The sequence below is a fragment of the Pholis gunnellus genome (genome assembly GCF_910591455.1).
Source record: "Pholis gunnellus genome assembly, chromosome: 18".
NCBI classification, from domain to species: Eukaryota; Metazoa; Chordata; class Actinopteri; order Perciformes; family Pholidae; genus Pholis; species Pholis gunnellus.
The window spans coordinates 15,535,873-15,555,931 of record NC_136545.1 but is presented as its reverse complement, the minus strand read 5'-3'; the positions used below and the strand labels follow the sequence as shown (position 1 = coordinate 15,555,931).

Below are 20,059 nucleotides of genomic sequence, written 5' to 3'. Positions count from 1 at the left end.
TGGGAGCATTCTACAGTGCTGAGAAGCAGAAATCACTAATGGGTTGATAAAATGCTGAAACTGAGCATTTTTCAGAATTAGTAGCTTTTGCTTTTGATTCATTTTTTTTTTTGCTTGTGTATTTAAACCCCTACATACAATTTGATGCAGGAGTTTTGGCTTTTACAGACTATTGAACGCACCACCATCCCTAATATTTTGAATTTTACTTTTTAGATAGTGCTGCATTCTCATTGATCAAATTCAGCCAAGCTGCATGATCTCTAGAATCCACAGAATCCCAGTGGATCAGTATATCCACAGTCCTGTCTTCACTCGTAGTATTAAGTACTAACTCTAGAGGTTTCTTTGTCTCAGTATAACACTTCACACTCTCTCTCCTAATGGCTAATATAGCCTCAAGCGGAGCTGAGGAGAGTTTGACAGAGGTCTGGTTAGCTCTCTTCTTTCTAACTCCACACCTCCAGATTTCTTTAATTTTCAAACTACTCTCCAGCCCCAACCAACACTGACTCAAGCTCCCTCTGGAGCCACAAAAGGTTTCATACAACTTGCTTCTCCCCAAGATCTGTAAAACAGACTTTTATGTGTAAAACCAGCAGGGTTCCTTTAACTTCTTGAGGCCAAATGTTGTCAACAATGCACTCAACGTGAAAGGCAAAGACAACTTCATGTGTGTTTGATGTTTGTTTATGCACACCTAATCCGGTTGATCATTAAGTTATACATAGAAAACCTTAAGAAACATCTTAAATAAACTTAAATTATGAAGGTTAAAAAAAAAAAAGTTCAGATAATGTAAGAGGTAGAAGAGATCTAGCTTGATCTGCACAGGTCAAATGGATGAGATACTACTCAACTTCTTTTCCCCACAGACATGTATTCAGGTGAACAAGTCTAGCCCAAACTGCTCTGGGTGTTCTCTATGCAGCAGGTACAGCTCCTAGTCCAGGCTCTCAGGTATGTGCAGAGATGTCCACCAGCCGGAAAGCCTCCATGAACTCGTTGATGTCGATGCTCCCGTCCTTGTTGAAGTCGATGCTCTGGGCCAGGTCTGCGATGGCCTCGTCGCTGATCTCCGTCTTAAGATGAGAGCTCAGCAGTTTCCAGGTCTGACGGAACTCCTCGAAAGAGATCAAACCTAGAAAGAAGCGGAGGAGGGAGGATGTTGTACACTTCCTAAAATTGTAGCATAGTTTTAATGAAGAATGTGTTTTAACATTTACTATAACAACAGTCTTTTACAAATAGGTGCATTACATATAGTCCCACTTTTGTTGTAGATGTTTGAGAAACGCGTCTCAGGCTTTCCAACGGAAAGTGACAAGTCTACAGCCATGCTAGAGGCTCCCTGAGGCTGTGGTGATTTGAGCTTACGTCAATATGCTCACATATTGAGTAGATGTGGAAATAATTCACTGACTAAACTTTGGCCCGCTGGTCAAGGGATGACCAGAGTCAGCAGAGTTTCATCCTCTGGGGAACACGAATGTCTGCACAAAATGTCATTGCAACCCATTATAGTTGAGATGTTTCAGTCAACAGCATGACTAAACAGGAGAGAGAAAGTACATCGATGTAGTGTCTGGAATCCAGGTGAAGGCGTCCTACTGACCTGAGTTATCTGTGTCTATGATCCGGAAGATGGTTTCCAGGTTGGAGTGGTTTTTGTACATAGTCTCCAGGATGCTGTCATCTGAGATCTGAAAGAGACGAATCAATCAAGATTTTGCAACTCGTGTGTGTGTGTGTGTGTGTGTGTCAGAGAAAACGGGGTGAGAAAATGGACATTAGACACTGGTCTTATGGCTGACCTCCAGTTTGGGCTCAGTGATGGAGAGCTCCCTCATCCACAGCTGGTAGTCCACCATGCCGCACTGGGTGCTGCTGACAAGCTGAGGGCGCAACACCCTCCAGGGCAGACCCAGATTTAGTACTCTCTCTGTGGCGCTGGCCCAGTGCCTTAAAGAGATCATCCCTGAGACACAGACAGAAATATACAGTCTGATACACTGACACAATGCGCTTTTTGTTATAACATTCTTCACTGCTGCTCAGTACCTTTGTTGTTGGGATCAAACTCCTGGAAGGCACTGATGAGATCGGACTTGTGTACAAACAGTTGTTCCCTCAGAGCTCGCAGAGCTGATCTCTCTGTCCACCCGACACTGACGACGAACAGGTAGAGAAAAGTATTTTTTTACTTCTGCTCTATAAATATTTGAATCACTGGGAAATGTACTGATCATACCCACATTCTGCCATGTAAATCTGAGTTTAAATGTTGGCGGTATTTGTACCTTTGTCTCAGGGTGAGCTCTCTGCATGTCCTGCTGGCCTGATACTGAATGAAGTGGGGAACCAGATCGTGTCCCATTCTGATGTAGGCTCCTCTGTTGCTGCCCACCTCGTAGTAGTTCGACGCTGAGAATATAGTCAGCACCTGAATGCAACAGAAGACACTAAGCTTGCTTGTAAGTTTGCTCAGACTCATTGAATACTAATTGCTGTCTGATTAAATGCTTAAATGAAACGGCTACTTCTGTTCGGTCATTTTGCACATTTCTTTGCTCTATTTTTTTCCTGTTTTTCATCTCCTGTCATAAGCTAAAGGTTTCCACACTCATCATTCCACCTTAAACGCTACGTCATGTGCATATTTGTGCTCACCCTGCGGTTGTGGCAGAACTCATAGCCGTCCTGTTTGCACTCATGGGAGCGGATGAGGAGCTGGAGGTTGTGTCTTCCCAGCACTTCCTCAGTGACGTCTGGCCCCCAGTAGCAGCCTCCGCCTCGCACCTCATTGGGAATGCATCCATTTTGGGGCATCGGGTCACTCCACAACACATCCACTATCTGGGTGGCCAAATCAATCATATTGAAATAGTTAGCGAAGTCAGAAAACATGAAAACGTGTGCATTATGAAGCATTTCTGCATGTGTACATAGTCAATGTGCAACCTACTTTTCACTCCTGTCACCTACTTGTTTCCACTCATCCACATCTGTCTCTGTTGTTTCTCCAGACTCCGGGTCTACGTCACACTCCTTCGGTTCTCCGTAGGACTGGTCGAACCCAGCCAGCCTGCGCCTCCTTTTCAGCTCCTCGTCCACCGACCAGTTGAGTTGACTGCTCACGGGCGCGTTGTGGAGCGAACGGCGTGGGAGTTCGTGCCTGTGAGCCGTCGCAGAGCCGCGGTAAGTCAGAGAACACACCCGACGCCGGCCTTCCACGGGTCCACCGGCCTCCCCGGTCCTGTTGTTCATTGTCTGAGTCTTACTGACATTGACTGCTTGATGGGTCGCCTCAGGAGGCCTGAGAGCCGACACATACTGTGCACATAAGATAAAATACACTTAATATGATGATCATGGTGATATTTCTGGATTTGCAGCCCCAAATACACAGATTGTATTGACGCTGAATGCCTCTCTTACTTTGTGTCTGTCCATTCTGGCTATCACGTTGAGGTCTGTTGTGTCTGAGATCCCACCATGCACAATCAGCACCTTGTTATCAATCACTGTGGCCAGAGGCAGCCAGCTGAAAATCTTCTGGAGGAGCTTTAGGATCGTCTTGCCATGCACCTGCAGACCAAGTCAAGTTTATGGTGACTATACAGTTGGCTTATTTGATCCATTTGGGCAATTTTCAGCCACGCTAAACACGCTAGGTCCACAACTTTGGTCCAGACTGAAATATCTTTACAAATATTGGATGGACTGCCACGGAACTTTGTAGAGACAGACGATGAACCCTACTGACTCTGGTGATTCCACTGACATTTCTAGTACTGCCATGAGGTTCACATTAGTGATGTTTGACTTGCCTCCCCTGCCAATGGCACTCAGACTTAAGCACATCTGTTTTTCCTAGAAATAAACGTCAGATTCCACGTATGTGTGAACATACTTGGCCAATAGGACTGATTCTTCTTCTGTTTAACACATACTTAGCACCACAGCCCCTATGCTCGGAGTCAGACTTGGTGTATCAAAGTGCTGCTGGCAGACCAACAGTTTTTAGTCAAACTCAAGCCTCAAGTCATCCACATCACGTGAACTCAAAAAGTTACAATCTGATGTTACTTTTACACATAAAGGCTTGAAGGAGGGGAAAATAGAAGTGCACGTGGTTTTACTCAACTATTTCCACGTCATCTTTATACTTCTTAGTCACTGAATTTAAGAGGAAAACAGGGAAGTTTGTACATACAAAACGTAGAATGAGCTTTTCAAATATGATGCGTTGCAATAGGTTTAACAGTATAAAACAATGAAGCAGCACCTTGACCAGCTACAACATTAAAATGTCACATGCATCAGTAACGATGATACAATAATGTAATATGTAACAGTAAAACATAAACAGGATCCATTTGCATTACGTTTAATACCTTTAGTACAGTGTGTTGATGGTACTAATCTGCTTTTTTAAGTAATATTTTAAATGCAAAACTTGTAATGGAGTATTTTATGTATTGTGGTATAGCTACTTCTTCTTAAGTAAAGGATTGGAATACTTCTTCCATCACTGAGTTTAAATTTGTCTGAGAGCACTATAATAATTAGGTTAAAGCAAAAATACACAAGAGAACCCACCCTATATTTTCCCAAAACTTCTTTAGTGAAACCATATCTAGAAAAAACACACAAGGGACAAATAGATTAGTGTACACATCAGCTGTAGGTGAAATATAAGCGGAATACCAATTGCATAAAGCCATATACAGTGTGAGCATATTGTGATTAACTACAAAAACAGTGAAGTAAACAGGCAGCACAAGCCACTAATTTGAGTTTAAGAAGGCTGACTAGCTTACCTCAGGTTAACAATGTGGTCCTCGTGGTTTCCTCTGTTTAGATGGACATCATTGGGATAGACCAGCAGGAACCCAAACAGGATGAGCAGGATTTCAAAGGAGTTTTTACCGCGATCCACAAAGTCTCCATTGAAGACATACGGCTTCTCGGAGGACGGCAAACCATTCTGGACGGAAGAAGTTGTTAAATAAAATGAACATACCGGTCTGACAATATGATTTTCATGTTTTGAATACCTTATAGAATATTAACAGCAGGTCCTCAAGGTGCCCATGTAAATCTCCTGGGGAAAAATGATACATAATGTATTAATATTGTGTGCGCGAGTGCTCCCTGAATGTTTCAAAGGCAATAAAGAAGAATGCGAGACAAAAAATCGGAGCAAAATGCGTCCAGGAAAGGCCTGCTGTTGCGTACCGCATATGGTTATCTGCTTGGTGAGGCAGGCAGAGATGTGATTGATGTTTGGAAGAATTTTTAGAAGTCTCCAAGTCTCTCCAAGAAGCTGCAGAACATATCGCGCATGAAGCTGCTACTGGGGAAAAAAAGTATATGAATTCACTGACCGCTGAGGAAAAAGGATATCATTAGGTACTTCTGTTTGCTTTTGAGTATGTGCCTTAAGTGTACTTTATGTGCCTGTGTACTTACTTGTTTGTGCTTGAAGGCCTCCACCAGCTTTGACACCCCACAGAAGGTCAGGGGGAAGATCAGATGGGGGCCGATGTAGCTATCGCTTACTTCAATGCTCTTGTAGCAAAAATATCTCTCCCACTCTGTGTCTCGACAGATTTCATTTTTACGAAAGATGTGAGATATTAGGTTTCCTATGTTAGAGGAAGAGATGGAAAGTGTGGGACGTGGATCAGTGTGGTAAAAGAAAGTACGTTTCTTCAGCAGAGAGTAGGCCGGTTGAGCTCAGCTTAGCTTAGCTCACTGTCAGTAGTAAGAGTCGGTCTTACTTTCACTGCTGGCTGGGGTGAAGTGGTCCATCAAGAAGCCAAAAAAATTGTAGAGCTGCAGGAAGGGTAAATAGAATTAGAAAATGAGTAAAGTGTCAAAAAAAAGGTGAATGACTTAGAATATGCCATTTTTTTAAGTTTTAGGAAGTCAACATTTTCTCTTATTATTAAGCTTTAAACACAAAGTACAGCTGAGGCTGATTAGAATGTGATTAGTTTTGCTGATATTTGGTCATAAACCAAAGTATTGGACAAACCCAATGATGGTGCTGGATGAGAAGTTAAGGGAACACCAAATGTATTACAATTCATCCTCTGGGTACCATGAATGTCCGTTTCAAACATCACAGCATCCATATCGTAGTGAATGAGAGATTTCGATGAAATCCAAAAATATTAACCGAGTGTATGTGTATGTATATATATATTGGAAAAGTCACAGGATTACCAAAGTGATTAAGATTCATACCATAGAGACCATGAATATCTGAAACAAATTTCAGGGCAATCCATCTGGTACCGAGATATTTCACTCTGAACTAAAAATGTCAGCCTCATGGTAGCGCTAGAGGGTAAATCAGGGGATTACCAAAGTCAGTAGGCTTTATCCTCTGCAGACCGTGAATATCTTTTCTAAACTTCATGGCAATACCTCCAATAGTTGTTGGAATATTTCTCACTGACCGACAGACTGACATTGCCAATAGTTGTGTCCCTGCATTCAAACCTGTGCAAGCTCACCTTGATCTGGTCTTGCTCTCCTGCATATTCAATAGACTGGAAGATATTCCACGTGCACCTGCGTCTCATCTCCAGCCGGGCAACGTACTGACGGTACCAGCGCTGGATCAACAGAGCCGCTCTGATTGCTTAAGATTAAGAGAGGAGAAGGAGGCACTTGGCCATAACCATGATGAGGTAACCTTTACTACCAATACATGCATTCACTATGTCCGAGCTGGACTGGATGACTCACCAGTGGCAGCTTCACAGAGCGCATAGAAATGAAGTAGAGAAAGTTAGCAAACGCTGCTAATTGAGACTTTTTGAACAGATACTGTAAAGTATGTTGGAATAAAACAAATATTTACCCGGAACTGAGATGGCCACTAAAAATTGAAAAAAAAAAAGCAATGATGCTGACATTAAATGAATGCAGTACAAAGGAACAGCTCGTTGAAAAACATTGACTATGAACAAGAACGATTCAGATAAAGGCCACACCTCTGTCACATTTCTTCAGCTGTAGTTCAGATTTTCCCATAACACATCCCATGACCCTTTGCTGTTTTCTCTGTCAAGACAAAAATACTTCCATGAGTGAGTCTGAGATATCTGACCTTGTGTTTTGCAACCTGGGAATAATGCAATAATATATTTATCTAACCAGTATAACACATTTTCTATTATTTTAAATATTTATACATTTTTGTTAAAATATCAACAGCATAAACAAATTAAATAATTTGGAGAAATCATTCTCATTACCTATAATTACTGGATGTTTTACAACACAATTACGAACATATGAATAGAATACCCAATAGAATGCCTATTAAAAGTAGGTGTTAGCAAACCTATTGAAAAACAAAACAATCAACAGCTAAACAAAAATGAAGAACTGGATATGCCCAAAGGAACCTTACCTGGCCTTGTTCCCTTTATTTCATCACTTCTTCTGCGCCTTTAAGGAAACCTTTCACTTTCTTTCTACAAGCTGGCCAGCCGCACTGCTACAATTTGGAGAAAAAGCAGAAATGAAGCATGCGTTATAACTTCGACGTTTCCATTTCCCCGGGCGCAGCAGCACAGGTTCCCGCGGCTGTAATGTTGTAATTGGATGTCCCCTCTGTGCAGCTACACACTCTCATCCATCACAAACACACACACACTGAACAAAGGCTTGTGAGCAGCAGAGCCAAGTGAGTAGGACAAGCCCAGTGATCACGTAAACAAAACAAGATGCAAGCGGATTAGGATTACACCTTACTACGGCTGGCATCTACGCTGAATAAACAGATGAAGGCTCTGCTAAAGGGCAGCATCGGTTTTGGAAGGAGGTCGTGTTGGCCTCGGCTCAAGACCCGTGTCATGGTTGTGACTCATATGGCAACATTATCGTCATTATTATCGCCATTAACAGTTAATTGACCACTGGCTAGTCTGGACCTGTCTATTCTCTGTAAACACAGACGTGTTTGTTAATCAACTAACATGATAACTAATAAATGATATTATTACAGAAATACAGATAGGGGACATATATATGGAAACATCATAAGTCATCTACTGCATGAACATTTCATCCTAGATTTGGAGGATTGGGATCTTCTGACAATGTATAAATCAAAACATTGAGTTTCACCAACACCCACATATTTGTGTTGCTTCAGAGCAACACTTTGCCATGTGGGTAGGAAAACACCAAGACAAGACATTAGCTATTACAAATCAGAATGAACTTTGGATTGCATTACAAAGTTTCAGTATGTGTTCTATTTATGTGCAGTCATACATTTTGAAATATAACTCTATTGTAATATTTCCCACAAGTGAATTTCTGTATTTCTTCTCTATCTTGCTACATTAAATCCTGCTCCATTAAAAAAAAAAAAAAATGTCTTCCAGGAATCCCTTTGTGTTGTATGCTTGTAGAACATCTGCATCTTACATCCTCCACAGTCCTTCGTCTGTTTATAAAAGGCTCCTTGTGATTCCGGCCAGGAGCAGCTGTTAATGGTGTGACTCCCAGCGGCACAACAACAAGGAAGCGGTGGGAGACGTCTGATACTCAAGGACTCTGCTCATTCATGCATGGTTATAGGATGTTAATGGCTGCAGTATCCCACAGTGACCTCAGGTACGTGTGTGTGTGTGTGTGTGTGTGTGTGTGTGTGTGTGTGTGTGAGAGAGAGAGAGAGTGGGGGTGTGTGTATGTCTGGATACCTGTGTTGAATACACTTATTGTAAGTCGCTTTGGATAAAAGCGTCTGCTAAATGACTGTAATGTAATGAAATGTGTACATACATCAATATTTAGTGCAAGTAAAGATATAAGAGAAATATAAATTAAAAAAATAACGATCATAACATTTAAGAAAAAAAAGGGTTGTGGTGAAAAGTTATGTTTGTATTCTACATGTACTGAAGTTATTAGCTGCTAAGTTGGACATTGGTCGATGTCCAACTTCTCTCAGTGTTTAAAACTATTTATGTGTTTTTCAATAGTTTTTGGACAACAATGGCGGTCTGTGGTACAGAGGAAAAGGAAATATCAGCTAATGCTTGTTAGCAGAATTATTCAATTCTCGGTTTTGGTCTTTTGCTGGGATTTGTTTGGCTAGATGTGTATATGTTTGTGCATGTTGTAACAATCAGCACTGACATTCTGCTGCCTCATGGTCTGAGAAGTTGAGACCTGAGAATAATTTAAGACCTGCGATCTTCACTGTGTTGTTGAGGCCTGTAGAACATATTTGTGTTATGATGCCCAGATAGATTGTTACCAAGTGCTTTAAGGTTAAGAAGATTTGCACGACGACAGAAGAGGTCATAACAAGTCATATCTGACGCCGTTTCCAGTTTATTTCTCCCCATTAAAGTTATCCCTTCCAACAAATAATGCAACACTCTCAGTTCTTGGCCGATTAATCGTTGTGCAAACTATCGTTATAATATTATATTTAGAATCCACTCGTGGTCGACCCCTAGTATTCATATCCTTTAGTTAAGTATAAGTAGCAAAAGCCCACTGTGAAATTACTCCATTACAAGTAAAAGCCCTGCATTCAAACTAACTACAAAAGTATCATCAGCAAAATGCACTTTAAGTATCAAAGGTAAAAGTACTCGAACAGAAAACTGACTGATATGTTATCATATACTATACTATTACATTGTTAATACGGACGCATTAAGCAGCATGCCGGTTTCTCAGCATTGTACTTAAATACAGTACTTGAGTAAGTTACTTAGTTCCTTACCACTACTGTGAGCTGAGAAGGAAATATCACATACAGTACACTTGCATGCAGTTTTCTGCAGATCTGCATCTCAGTTACATGCAAAAGAAAACATTGCCACGTCTGGTACCAGCTTTTACCAAGACTTCCTGTAGCAGTGATGATTAATTACGATTTGATATAACCTGCAGCAGATAAACTGTTAATTTTGGTCTACATGGGAAAGTTTGCTGTGACCCAGTTTAGGCCCCAGCGAGGAGTCGAACTCTGAGAAGAGGACAGCTACCATTCCTTGCATGCCTCTGAACCTCGCTGGCTCACAAAATTGTCAATGCTGCCAAGCAACCCTGGCCTCTCGGATATCAGCAGCACCTGCAGCTCCCATTATTGCTTTGTGTTACATTTCTTTCCCTCCAGATCCCATCCTTGGATGACAACTGCAGGGGAATGATATTGTTATTATGTTTATCAGCGGAGATCTCTGCCTTTCATGCCCAGCCAGTCTTCTCTGGAACTATTGTTATAAATATTGTTTCAGGTGCTTTGGTAGCTCGTGCCCTCTCTGAATGTGGGTTCGGTACTAACACCTCTTAAAAAAAGCAACAGCCTGCAAGTGGATCACTCATTACAAACTACTGCGTTGCAACCAAATATTATTCTAAGTGTCCAAAAATAAAAAATAGGTCAGAATGAATCTGGGGACCTTGAAGTATTTTTATGTGATAGAAGAGTGTGACACACGAGCTATTTAGCTCAATATAAACTTTATTAAGGTCCATTAAAGAGCTGGAACAAGCTGATGCAGAATGTACATACAGTTTTCACTTTATTAGGTACACGTGTCCTGACCAATGCAATCCAAAACATCAGTTCCTATCATAAAGTTGACTTTTATGATGCTTACAATATTCAGTTTTTGTTGACACCGCCATAAAAGTGTTAATTAAATTATGTTTTTAGCATTGAGTTCATAATTAGCACTTATATTCTGTGTTTTTCTGCCCCACCTCATGGGTGTAAAAAGAGAGGACAAAAAAATAGAAACACCTCTTAATATATTGTTGTATTAAACTATTAGCTCAGTAATAAACATAATTCAATGTGCACCGACAATGTTGACTGAACATTATGAGCTTCGTAACGATAGATGTTATGGCAGGGCTGTGAGTGTATAGATGTACCTCATAAAGTGGTCACTAAGCGGACATGATACTGGTACTGTGATATAATATAATTTGAACAACTGTTGAGCTAGTTGAGTGACATCATGAGGGGAATTTGTATCTTAGAAAGGAAGGGATTCTGTCAACATGTTGATAAGTTTGGTTGGGTGAAATTAAGGCACACGTATGATTCATCTGTTGATCTCATGTTAGGTGAGTCCTGAGTTTCACCACTGTTGCAGCTAATCACTTGAAACTGAAAATATATGCATGACATGTGGAAATGTGGTATGCCTATGTACCTATGCCTATTCGTCTCTCCTTCTGTCACTCTCTCTCTTGGATCATCCTCCTTGCACTCTTTCACACACAGCCATGGACAAGACAACAATGTTAAATATCCCAAGGTCAAGCTGGGGTACAAGAAGATAAAAACCCAGGTTCCCAAGCCCTGACAAACAATAGTAGAGCATCCCTGTCTGGTCACTCCTATCTCCCCCTCCAACCAGAAGCACAGAACCAACCACAGCCTTAGACCGACGCAAGTCTGGCTCCGAAAGCAGTTGATCTATAGATTGACCGTCCAGCTCATGCACCATGTCCTTTACGTTTGTTTTCACGGCGATGCTTCTGGGCTCCTCAGTGGCGATTGCATTTGTCTTGCAGCCATCCAAGGAAGAACCTGCAGCCGCTGCTAACTCTCCTGTTTCCCATCAAAGGTCAGTATCAAACTTTGTTTACCGAACTTCTGCTTTTGTTAGCAGTGACGTGTCTTTGTGTGCACGGAACATCTAAAACCGTTTTCCTCAAAAGTGTGCAAAGAATTATAAAAAATGGCAGAGAGGTTATTATATTTTAAGATCTCCTCAGCATCGGATCACATATCACGAGATGTATTCATGCTTAGGCCTTTTTTAACATGACTTACAGGGATATTTTAGATTCTGGGTAGGATTCACTGTGACCATTTGGTTTTCTAAAAATGTTGTGCAGAGATCTAACACACTGTTCTGTTTAAGTTTCAGCAGTGTTTTCAATTACTCCTCAACCCAACATGTCTCTCTCCTGGCTGAGCTAAACACCTATGAAGTGCTTTCACAGTTCATTGAGGGCATGCATGTCTGGCATGAGCTGCTGCTAAAAAAAGCACTTTTCGGGAGTGTTAACAATCTTTTTGTGAAATGTCCAGGATTTTCTTTTATTTCTGTGTGTTTCCGTATAATATTTTTTTTAATAGTATGCATAATGTAAATAACCCCAGTGACATATGATGTTTCAGGTGCCAGGGTGGGTCATTGCAGTCCATCAGGAAGGGTCTCCTCGGGGCTCTCAACTTGCAGGCTGAGCCACAGTTGCCTGCTGGTGGGCTGGATGATGTCCGAGAGCAATGGAGGACCACCTTCAGCACCGTCGCTCACACAGCCAAGGACACAGCAAGTAAGTGGAACCCAAAATTCAAAGAAACTACTGTAGAGCCCACATTGTTTCCAGTCTGTTTAATTATTAGTGGCCTTTTCAGAGTCACATCCAGCAAAAAAAAGTGTCTTTTTTCCATGTCCTTCCAGTTCCAGCGGCCTCTGGCAACTCTGTGTCACCTAATGTTGGAAACGGTACGAGCCTGAAGTGCTGTTCCATGGCCTCTGAGATCTTCATGAAAGGTATGCAACAATGTGTGAGCATGCATATTGACATGAAGAAATATAGTATTGTACTGCAATATCTATTCTTGTGTTTGCAAGATCTGGGATGGGAGAACTGGGTTATCCATCCTGCCAGCCTCACCATTGTTCAGTGTGCGCTCTGCAACCCCGAAGTAAGCAGTGTGCAATGTCCATCGCCCCAAGCCAACGTCCAGGATGCTGACTCACAGGTAGAATTCTCTAAGACATTTGAATAGTGAAGTGATTGTCTGCAAACGCCAATAAGCTTCTATTGTACTGAATTACATTTACATACATTGATACTTTTATTGTTTGTTCCTCCTTCTCCTACAACTAAAGTACAGTAGTTGAGTCTATGTACTTAGGTTACTGTCCACCACTGTGTCTTGGAACTATAAATAGCACATAGTTTTACCTTGTGTGTGTTTGGGAGGTGAAACCGCTGCCAATAGATTAGTCTGTTTTCTCCTTCTGCCAAAACAAATGTGCCAAATACAAGCTAGGACACTCCCCAAAGTTGGTCAATCAGAAATGAATGCAGTCGCAGATATGTGTGCGAGTTCTAGCATAACTAATTTGAAAGGCCACTTTTGTTCTTTTGTTTTTACTTTTTGTTTATCTCATTGACATTGGATACAATTATTTCTGTTATTAATCTACACTTTTTCTTACGTAACTTCCACTATAGCATGTATCAAATGTTTGCATTTTTTATTTTCTATATCAGTATGAATGCATATTACACTAGAAGAAAAAAAGAAATACATTGAAGTCATTCTTTTGTTCAAACTGCATTACCACGCTTTACTCCTCCCCTCTTTGTTCCTTTTCAGGTGCCATGTTGTGTGCCCATCTCCCAGGAAATGGTGCCTGTCATCTACGTGGATGAATTCAGCACCGTTGTCATTTCCTCCGTGCAGCTGACCCGCAGCTGCGGTTGTGATCCGGGCAACCTCCAGCCGCCCAGCGGAGAGTAAAGTTTGTTTTAAAGTCCTGAGTATGTGAGCCACCTGGCGAACAAGCAAACACATAAAATACAGAAAATGTGGATAGTACATCACATGCAGGCCTATCTTCTCTCGCCATACTTATCTCAGACCCTTGAGTATTCAACACAGACCGTGGGAACCAAAGCAAAGTCTCTCTATGAACTCAGTTTTGCATTCCTGTTTCTCCATTCCAACCAGAATGTGCCAGCACAGACCTGTTTAGCCAATCGAACATAAAACTGATCAATTAATTTAGTGGTATATGCTATTGTGTTTAATTAACAGTGGACCAACAATTAGATTTTGATGGATTTTATACGTGCATTTCTGTAGATAAATAGTATTAAGATAAAGTGTTTCTCTTGCACCAAGAGCTGTAAGTGAAGTGCATCTGACTAACTAGCACTACCTAGTAAGTGCTAGTTTATCTTTAAATAAATCTCATGAGTACAGAGTGCTATTTAAAGCTACTAACTGTTACTGAGTGTTCCCTTTCAAAAATGTGAGACTGCGCAGAGCCAAATCCTTGCAAAGGCTGAATGTCTCCTCTTTCATCAAGACTTTCAACAACTATTTCCTCTTATGGCCAAGAAGTTAATTCAATCCCAAAAGGGAAACTGAGTTCAAATAAAAAAATAGTTTTCCTTAATGTGTAAATTAGGGTTAATGCTTCCCATGACAAACATTGTTTTGCAGGGAGAGTAATAGGAGAAGGTTGTTATCCAGCTAAACTCACTGCACCAAAAACTTTGTATCAATCGACAACATCTGTGCTGTGCTTTTCCATTGGCCGTGCCCTATTTACATGTTTTAAATGGTCGAAAAGATGAAGGCGACAATGCTGCCCTGCAAACCTCAAAAAACTGTAACTGTAAAAAGGAAAAAGTCATTGTACTTTTTCTTGACATACTTAAAATATTACATTTTGTGTTTTGCTGTGATGTGGTGTTACTTTGGCCAGAAAAGTAATTTAATTGAAGATCAAAGCCTGGCTGACAATATACTAACTTTTTTATTTACATAATATGTGCTTTTATATGCATTTGTAGCAGCAGAGTTCTTATTTTTTATTCCCATTTCCTTCTAGGTCTCTTTGGCCGTTTCTCATAATTAGTTTGTCATGTTGTTGTATGACTCACTTACATGACTCAAGTTACCTCACCATTCACTTTTTTTTTAAAGATTTTTTTCACAAATATACTACAACTTAGAGTGACCAGAGTGATATATTACCTCAACTCAATCGATACATTAAATGTTTTATTGTGCTTATGACATTGCTAATCTTTTGTCTCAATTTCCTGATTTTTTTTAATAAAGAATCAGATTTTTTTGAATAAAGATGATTAAAATCAACAGTTGTTTGCTCTCAGTTGTTTTTCCTGTCAACATTTATAATGTACTTTGATTGTTGAATGCTATTTTGTGAAAGCCGTTGCTTATGCCAGCCTTTCAGGATTTCACGCCTGCAAGACATGTCTAGTCTAGAGGGAGGAAAATAGCGGAGAAAGAAATTTTGGCACTGTGCTCCAGGAAACTGGACACCAGTCAGGGGAAGAGCAACATATTGCGCACTTCTGAGCAGACTTCCCCGTTTTCAGTTGCTGTGCATGTGTTTGATTTCAGGGCTGTTATAAATCTTTTCTTTGCTGCAGTGGAACCTTAACTTATGATTGTCAAGTTGTGTGAGCAAGATATTGATCCTGCACTACGGTTAAGCAACTACTCCACAAGAGGACGGCAAGATCTGGGCCAACAGCTCAACATTGCCAGCAATTTGATGTTTTACTGACACTGGACAGAATGTCAAGATATTTCAATGTGTGGGTGTCTTTTGGAATACTGTACCCCTTTCTGCTGGCTGTAGGGGCAGTTGACTGTACAGAGAAGGAAACGTTGTTCAAACCGATTTCTGACAAGGTGTCGGCAATACAACTAACGAACTGTTTGTTGGAGTGCACTAAGATGACTTTCACCAAGAAATTGCAACTTCAGGACAATCATAATATAAGGCTTCGAGATTCTACGGAAGGTAAGGAGCCTTTTCAGCTCTAGGATGGTTCACCCTTTGTTAAAAAAAATGAAATAATGAATGTTAAGAAATTACTTAATGCTTAAAATCTGCTGTGCATAGGCCTTCATGAATTAATATATCTTCTTAGGAGACCTCGGGGAATACTGTTGGTCTACGGAGCTCAAGTGCACCGTTGGAGAGGGGTTTCAGCATGCCTACGTGGTGTTGCCTGTGGATGTAACTGCAGTTGGCCATGAGCAGCTAGAAGTCAAAGCCACTGTCCCTACTTCCACCACACTGCTCGCACACGACAACCCCATCACGGTTGCAGACAACTGTGGCCTCAGATACGACGTCACGCCGCACTTCAGCACAGAGAGGGTGGGAACGTCGTTCTGCATACAGGTGGTCTCCCTGGATGATGTCCTTGGGGACAGAGTTCTTCGATGTCCTCCCTTTCTGGTCACCTTGTGGGAGAGAAAACCAGATCAGCCCAACCAAGAAGGCCAATAAAAGCTCAGCGATGGAAGAAGTGCTCAGATCTTTTATCCAAGTAAAAGTACTAATCCCATCGTGAACAAATACTCGGTTACAAGTAAAAGTCCTGCGTGTTCCGTAAGTAAAATAATCAGGAACATTGGAAAATATTAAAGGCAGGGTGGGTAATCTTGAGAAACTAGCAAGAGTACGATAGAGTTAAAAAATGAATGTAGCTTTCAGCACTTACTCCCAAAGTTGCTAAATCTAATGCGAAAGTCGTCAAGTGAGTCCCTTCAGGCCTCCCTCCAAAGCCACTCACCCCAAATTATCATTATGAATGTAAACAACAAACAAGGCTATTGTTAGTGCTCTCAGCTGTGATAGCAGCTTGTGGAAGTAATGAGTACACAGGCTGAATATGTGCAGGAAGGCTGGTAGGTGGACAGGCAGGTATCCCAATCATAACATTATGATAATTTCAACAAAGTTATTACAAATGTTTTTGAAGATTATTACCAACAACTTTCCAAGGTCAAAGTTCTCAATGCAACAAAGGTTCCCCAGTCACTGTTATATTATTATACGTCAGATAATTATATTATTATTATTATAATTACTCGTGCATTAATGTGTAAGCAGCTTATTACTGTTGAATTTGTTTGATTTTTAACAATTTTATATAACACTGACACTATTGATTATTTTCACTATGGATAATTTTCTCGATTAATCGATTGATTGTTTGGATTTAGAAACTTCAGGAAATTCTGAGAAATGCTGTCACAAGTTCTCAGAGCCCAAAGTGACACCTTCAACAGTCCAAACCTTTTAAGTTATTAAAATTGCTCAAAAGGAAATGCAGCCTTAAACCATCATTGTTGCCAATTGATCATTTCGGATCTGTACCAAAGCATCATATTTTAATAAATCTGCAAATGTTTTTTATTCAAAACTCTTAGTTTGTAAAGTAGCAAGTAACTATAGCTGTCAAATAATTGTAGTGGAGTAATAAGTACAATATTTCCCTCTGAATTTAGTAGAGTAGAAGTAAAAAGTACAAAATGGAAATATTCAAGTATTTGTATTTGTACATTCCATTGTATAATCCCTAAGCATCGCTGACATCCGTATTTTGCTTGTTTAATGTGATAGGTTGTTACCATACTTAAAACGTCATCTGTATGAGTGAATCTTGCTTGTATTATAACCATAATCTGTTAACATATTTTTTTTTTTTTTTTATACATTTACCAATCTAGCAACAGTCTTTTAGAGTTGAACTTTCCTCTTCAAGATCTTCTGTGTGATAGACTCCTGTTGACAAAAGACGTTTTCATTGATTTTATTCACTTTTTGTTGATTAGATTATACATCCGTGTTGATGTTGATTCTCCATGGATATTGACACTACTCTCTATGGATTTCCAATCATTAACATACCAAGTTAAGTGCTTGCAGGCTATTGTGAAAATGATACCGTATGTATATCCTTTCTTTGTCAATATTAGTTATCTCATTATATGGTTTTCTGTTTTATAAAGATTTTTTAGAATCAGAATAAATGATCTGTCTTTAGGTTTGATTTATGTGACTTTAAACATTTTGTTTATTGTTTTAGTTGTGAAGGTATATGATGACATGTGATCATATAGATGCGGGTCTCTTAACGTTTATGAATTAAGCTTTGTTAAGCATTTATTTAAAAAATCTGAATTACCTTTATTGGCCAAGTATGCATGCACAAATGAGGAATTTAACTTTAGTTCTTTGCGTGTCTCTTAATGTGCACAGAAATAGAAATAACAGCTATCGTAGGGACAGGGAGAACAAAGCTGGTTAGATAACTATCAAGAATAGACATGGCTGTTATGTACACACCTAATGAAAATATAGATGTAAATATTAATAATATTCAAAAATATAACAAGAACCAATGACCAATAATAAAATAAGAAATAAAATGTCTATATACAAGTCAAGTGCTCTGTAAGAAAACAATCCAAATAGAGCAAAGAAATAAATATTGAATGGATACATTGAATGATTATGTACAGTATGCACATGAAAAGATGTCTATATATTGCATATTGTGTTGGATTTATATTGAAAGTGACAGATGATATGTAAATACTCAAAACAAATTGTGCATTGTAAACTGTAAAATTACCATCTACAACGTCAGCACTGGATATTTCATTGTTAGAAGATTATTGATGGCGTATGTTAAGTGTTTATCAGAGTGATGGCGAAATCTGCACGACATCATCAGTGCTCTGCTGGTTTCAAAGACAACCAGAGTGATGCAAAAGTTCTCTGTTAAATGAAGGATGTAAATATGAGATGTCAATGGCTGGATGTGTTAATGACATTATTAAAAACATATTTTTCCCTTTTTCAGTCACATGTTTATTGTGCTCATGTTTTTGACTACTGAGAAACATGCAATGATATTATAGTGACCTTAAGTAGAACAGCAACCTACTATTGCAAACCTAATTCCTATTACAAATAATAGAAAACAGAATAAGTATACACTTACACATTCTAAACAAATTAGTTTGGACTAATTATGCTGGGATTTTTGGAGAAATACTACTGTATTTTGGAATATTACTAATATATACAGTACTATATGGGCGGTGTGCATCTTGTATGTGTTTGTCTCTATACACAGTGTGTACTATTTCAGTATTTGCTGCTTCGGTTGTCATAAAATGTACATACATTTATCAAAGACGAATTTCGCCTGGTCTTGGCTGCGCATTGGTTGCCTGTTCTACTCACTAGAAACAATGTAGTGCCACCCACTGGTTATCATTTAAACTAACAAAAGCATCAGACTGCAGTCCTGCACACCTTCCAGCCTCTGGATGGCAGGCTAATCACAGAGCAGTGTTGTGTGTGTCTGTGCCGGTCATGCAAAAAGCAAAGTGGAAACAGCTGAAACATCTACTAAGATCTTTGTGTTTTTCCAACATCTGAGACACTTAACACAACCGAAATGCTGTGTGTCATTGACCAATCACTGCCCTCAATCAGTTCCTCAAATGTACTAAATGTAATCCCCACATTTTGCAGCTTCTTTGACAGTACATTAAGTACATTTATATACTGCACTAAATACTGTGTTCAATATCTAAATTCACATGTTGCAAATTGTTTTGAGAAAGTCACCAAAGTAATGTTCCTTTTAATCCTCTTTTAGTATTGAATAGTTATATTGTTTCCTGTTATGCATTGCAGGATCTTTAGGCCCCAATCTTTATCTACAATATAAAAGTCTAATGGTCAGCTCGTTCAGCAGTCCCGAGCCTCCAGTTAGGTCTAAATGAAGTAAGATGTTGGTGTGCTCTGCAGGCAGACAGCCAGTAGCATAACATAACTACCCAGGGTGAGTATCCAATAACAGACCTTTCTGCACAGCCTGTACTTCATGCCTGCGTTAAATCATACACGTGCCGGTGTCCATGCTCCAAAAGCAGCAGACAACGGGCTGCTTGATTCTTTTGTGACGCACTTCCTTAGCATGTTCATCTTACATGTTTGGTTGAAATGTATTAAATGATTTGTGTGTCTGTGTTTTTTTTTTTTTTTTCAGCTGCAGGCTAAGCTCTAAAACCTACAGGACAAATACAACCACTGCCAGTTTTGGGCTCTGTGTCATCAAATCTGAACTCATGCAACAAAACTATAGCACCAAGGTGACATTTGTGAGTCAGACTTTATGATCTACTTCAGGATTTCTGGGCAGGAGAGTGAACCGTTGCTAGCTCTAGAGGTCCTTCTTTTTAATTGTAAACAAGGTAAGGACTAATCGTTCAAAATGGTGTGACAGTTTCTTTATTTCTAAAATAAATCATCTTATTTGTGTATGGCCAATTCTTAAATGTAAAAGTGGTTTGTGCTGTATCCACAATCACTTTTGTCACATATATATATATTCACTATTCTTGTTTAAATTTGATTCATAATTAAATGACACATAAACTAAGAGCAGACCATTT

The 20,059-nt window shown here is 39.8% G+C and overlaps 2 protein-coding genes and 1 long non-coding RNA gene across 3 annotated transcripts; 2 read left to right on the top strand and 1 right to left on the bottom strand.

Moving 5' to 3' along the window:
- Positions 1 to 810: 810 nt before the first annotated feature.
- Positions 811 to 7,062, bottom strand: ppef2b (protein phosphatase with EF-hand domain 2b; the record flags this gene model as incomplete). Its single annotated transcript, XM_079179579.1, has 17 exons — positions 811 to 1,141; positions 1,616 to 1,703; positions 1,815 to 1,978; positions 2,062 to 2,168; positions 2,301 to 2,443; positions 2,671 to 2,856; positions 2,986 to 3,333; positions 3,439 to 3,588; positions 4,603 to 4,639; positions 4,824 to 4,990; positions 5,061 to 5,107; positions 5,242 to 5,356; positions 5,476 to 5,651; positions 5,787 to 5,841; positions 6,528 to 6,655; positions 6,878 to 6,895; positions 7,011 to 7,062. 17 exons carry the CDS (start codon positions 7,060 to 7,062, stop codon positions 957 to 959), a joined length of 2,166 nt encoding a protein of 721 aa, XP_079035705.1. The 3' UTR covers positions 811 to 956.
- A 4,473-nt stretch (positions 7,063 to 11,535) lies between these two features.
- Positions 11,536 to 13,686, top strand: gsdf (gonadal somatic cell derived factor; the record flags this gene model as incomplete). Its single annotated transcript, XM_079179302.1, has 5 exons — positions 11,536 to 11,630; positions 12,191 to 12,348; positions 12,477 to 12,569; positions 12,651 to 12,781; positions 13,406 to 13,686. The coding sequence occupies 5 exons, from the start codon at positions 11,536 to 11,538 to the stop codon at positions 13,547 to 13,549; spliced, it is 621 nt and encodes a 206-aa protein (XP_079035428.1). The 3' UTR covers positions 13,550 to 13,686.
- A 1,445-nt stretch (positions 13,687 to 15,131) lies between these two features.
- LOC306710254 lies at positions 15,132 to 18,448 on the top strand. Its single transcript, XR_013767497.1, has 2 exons — positions 15,132 to 15,593; positions 15,724 to 18,448. It is a non-coding gene; the product is annotated as an uncharacterized lncRNA (long non-coding RNA).
- The last annotated feature ends 1,611 nt before the right edge of the window (positions 18,449 to 20,059 follow it).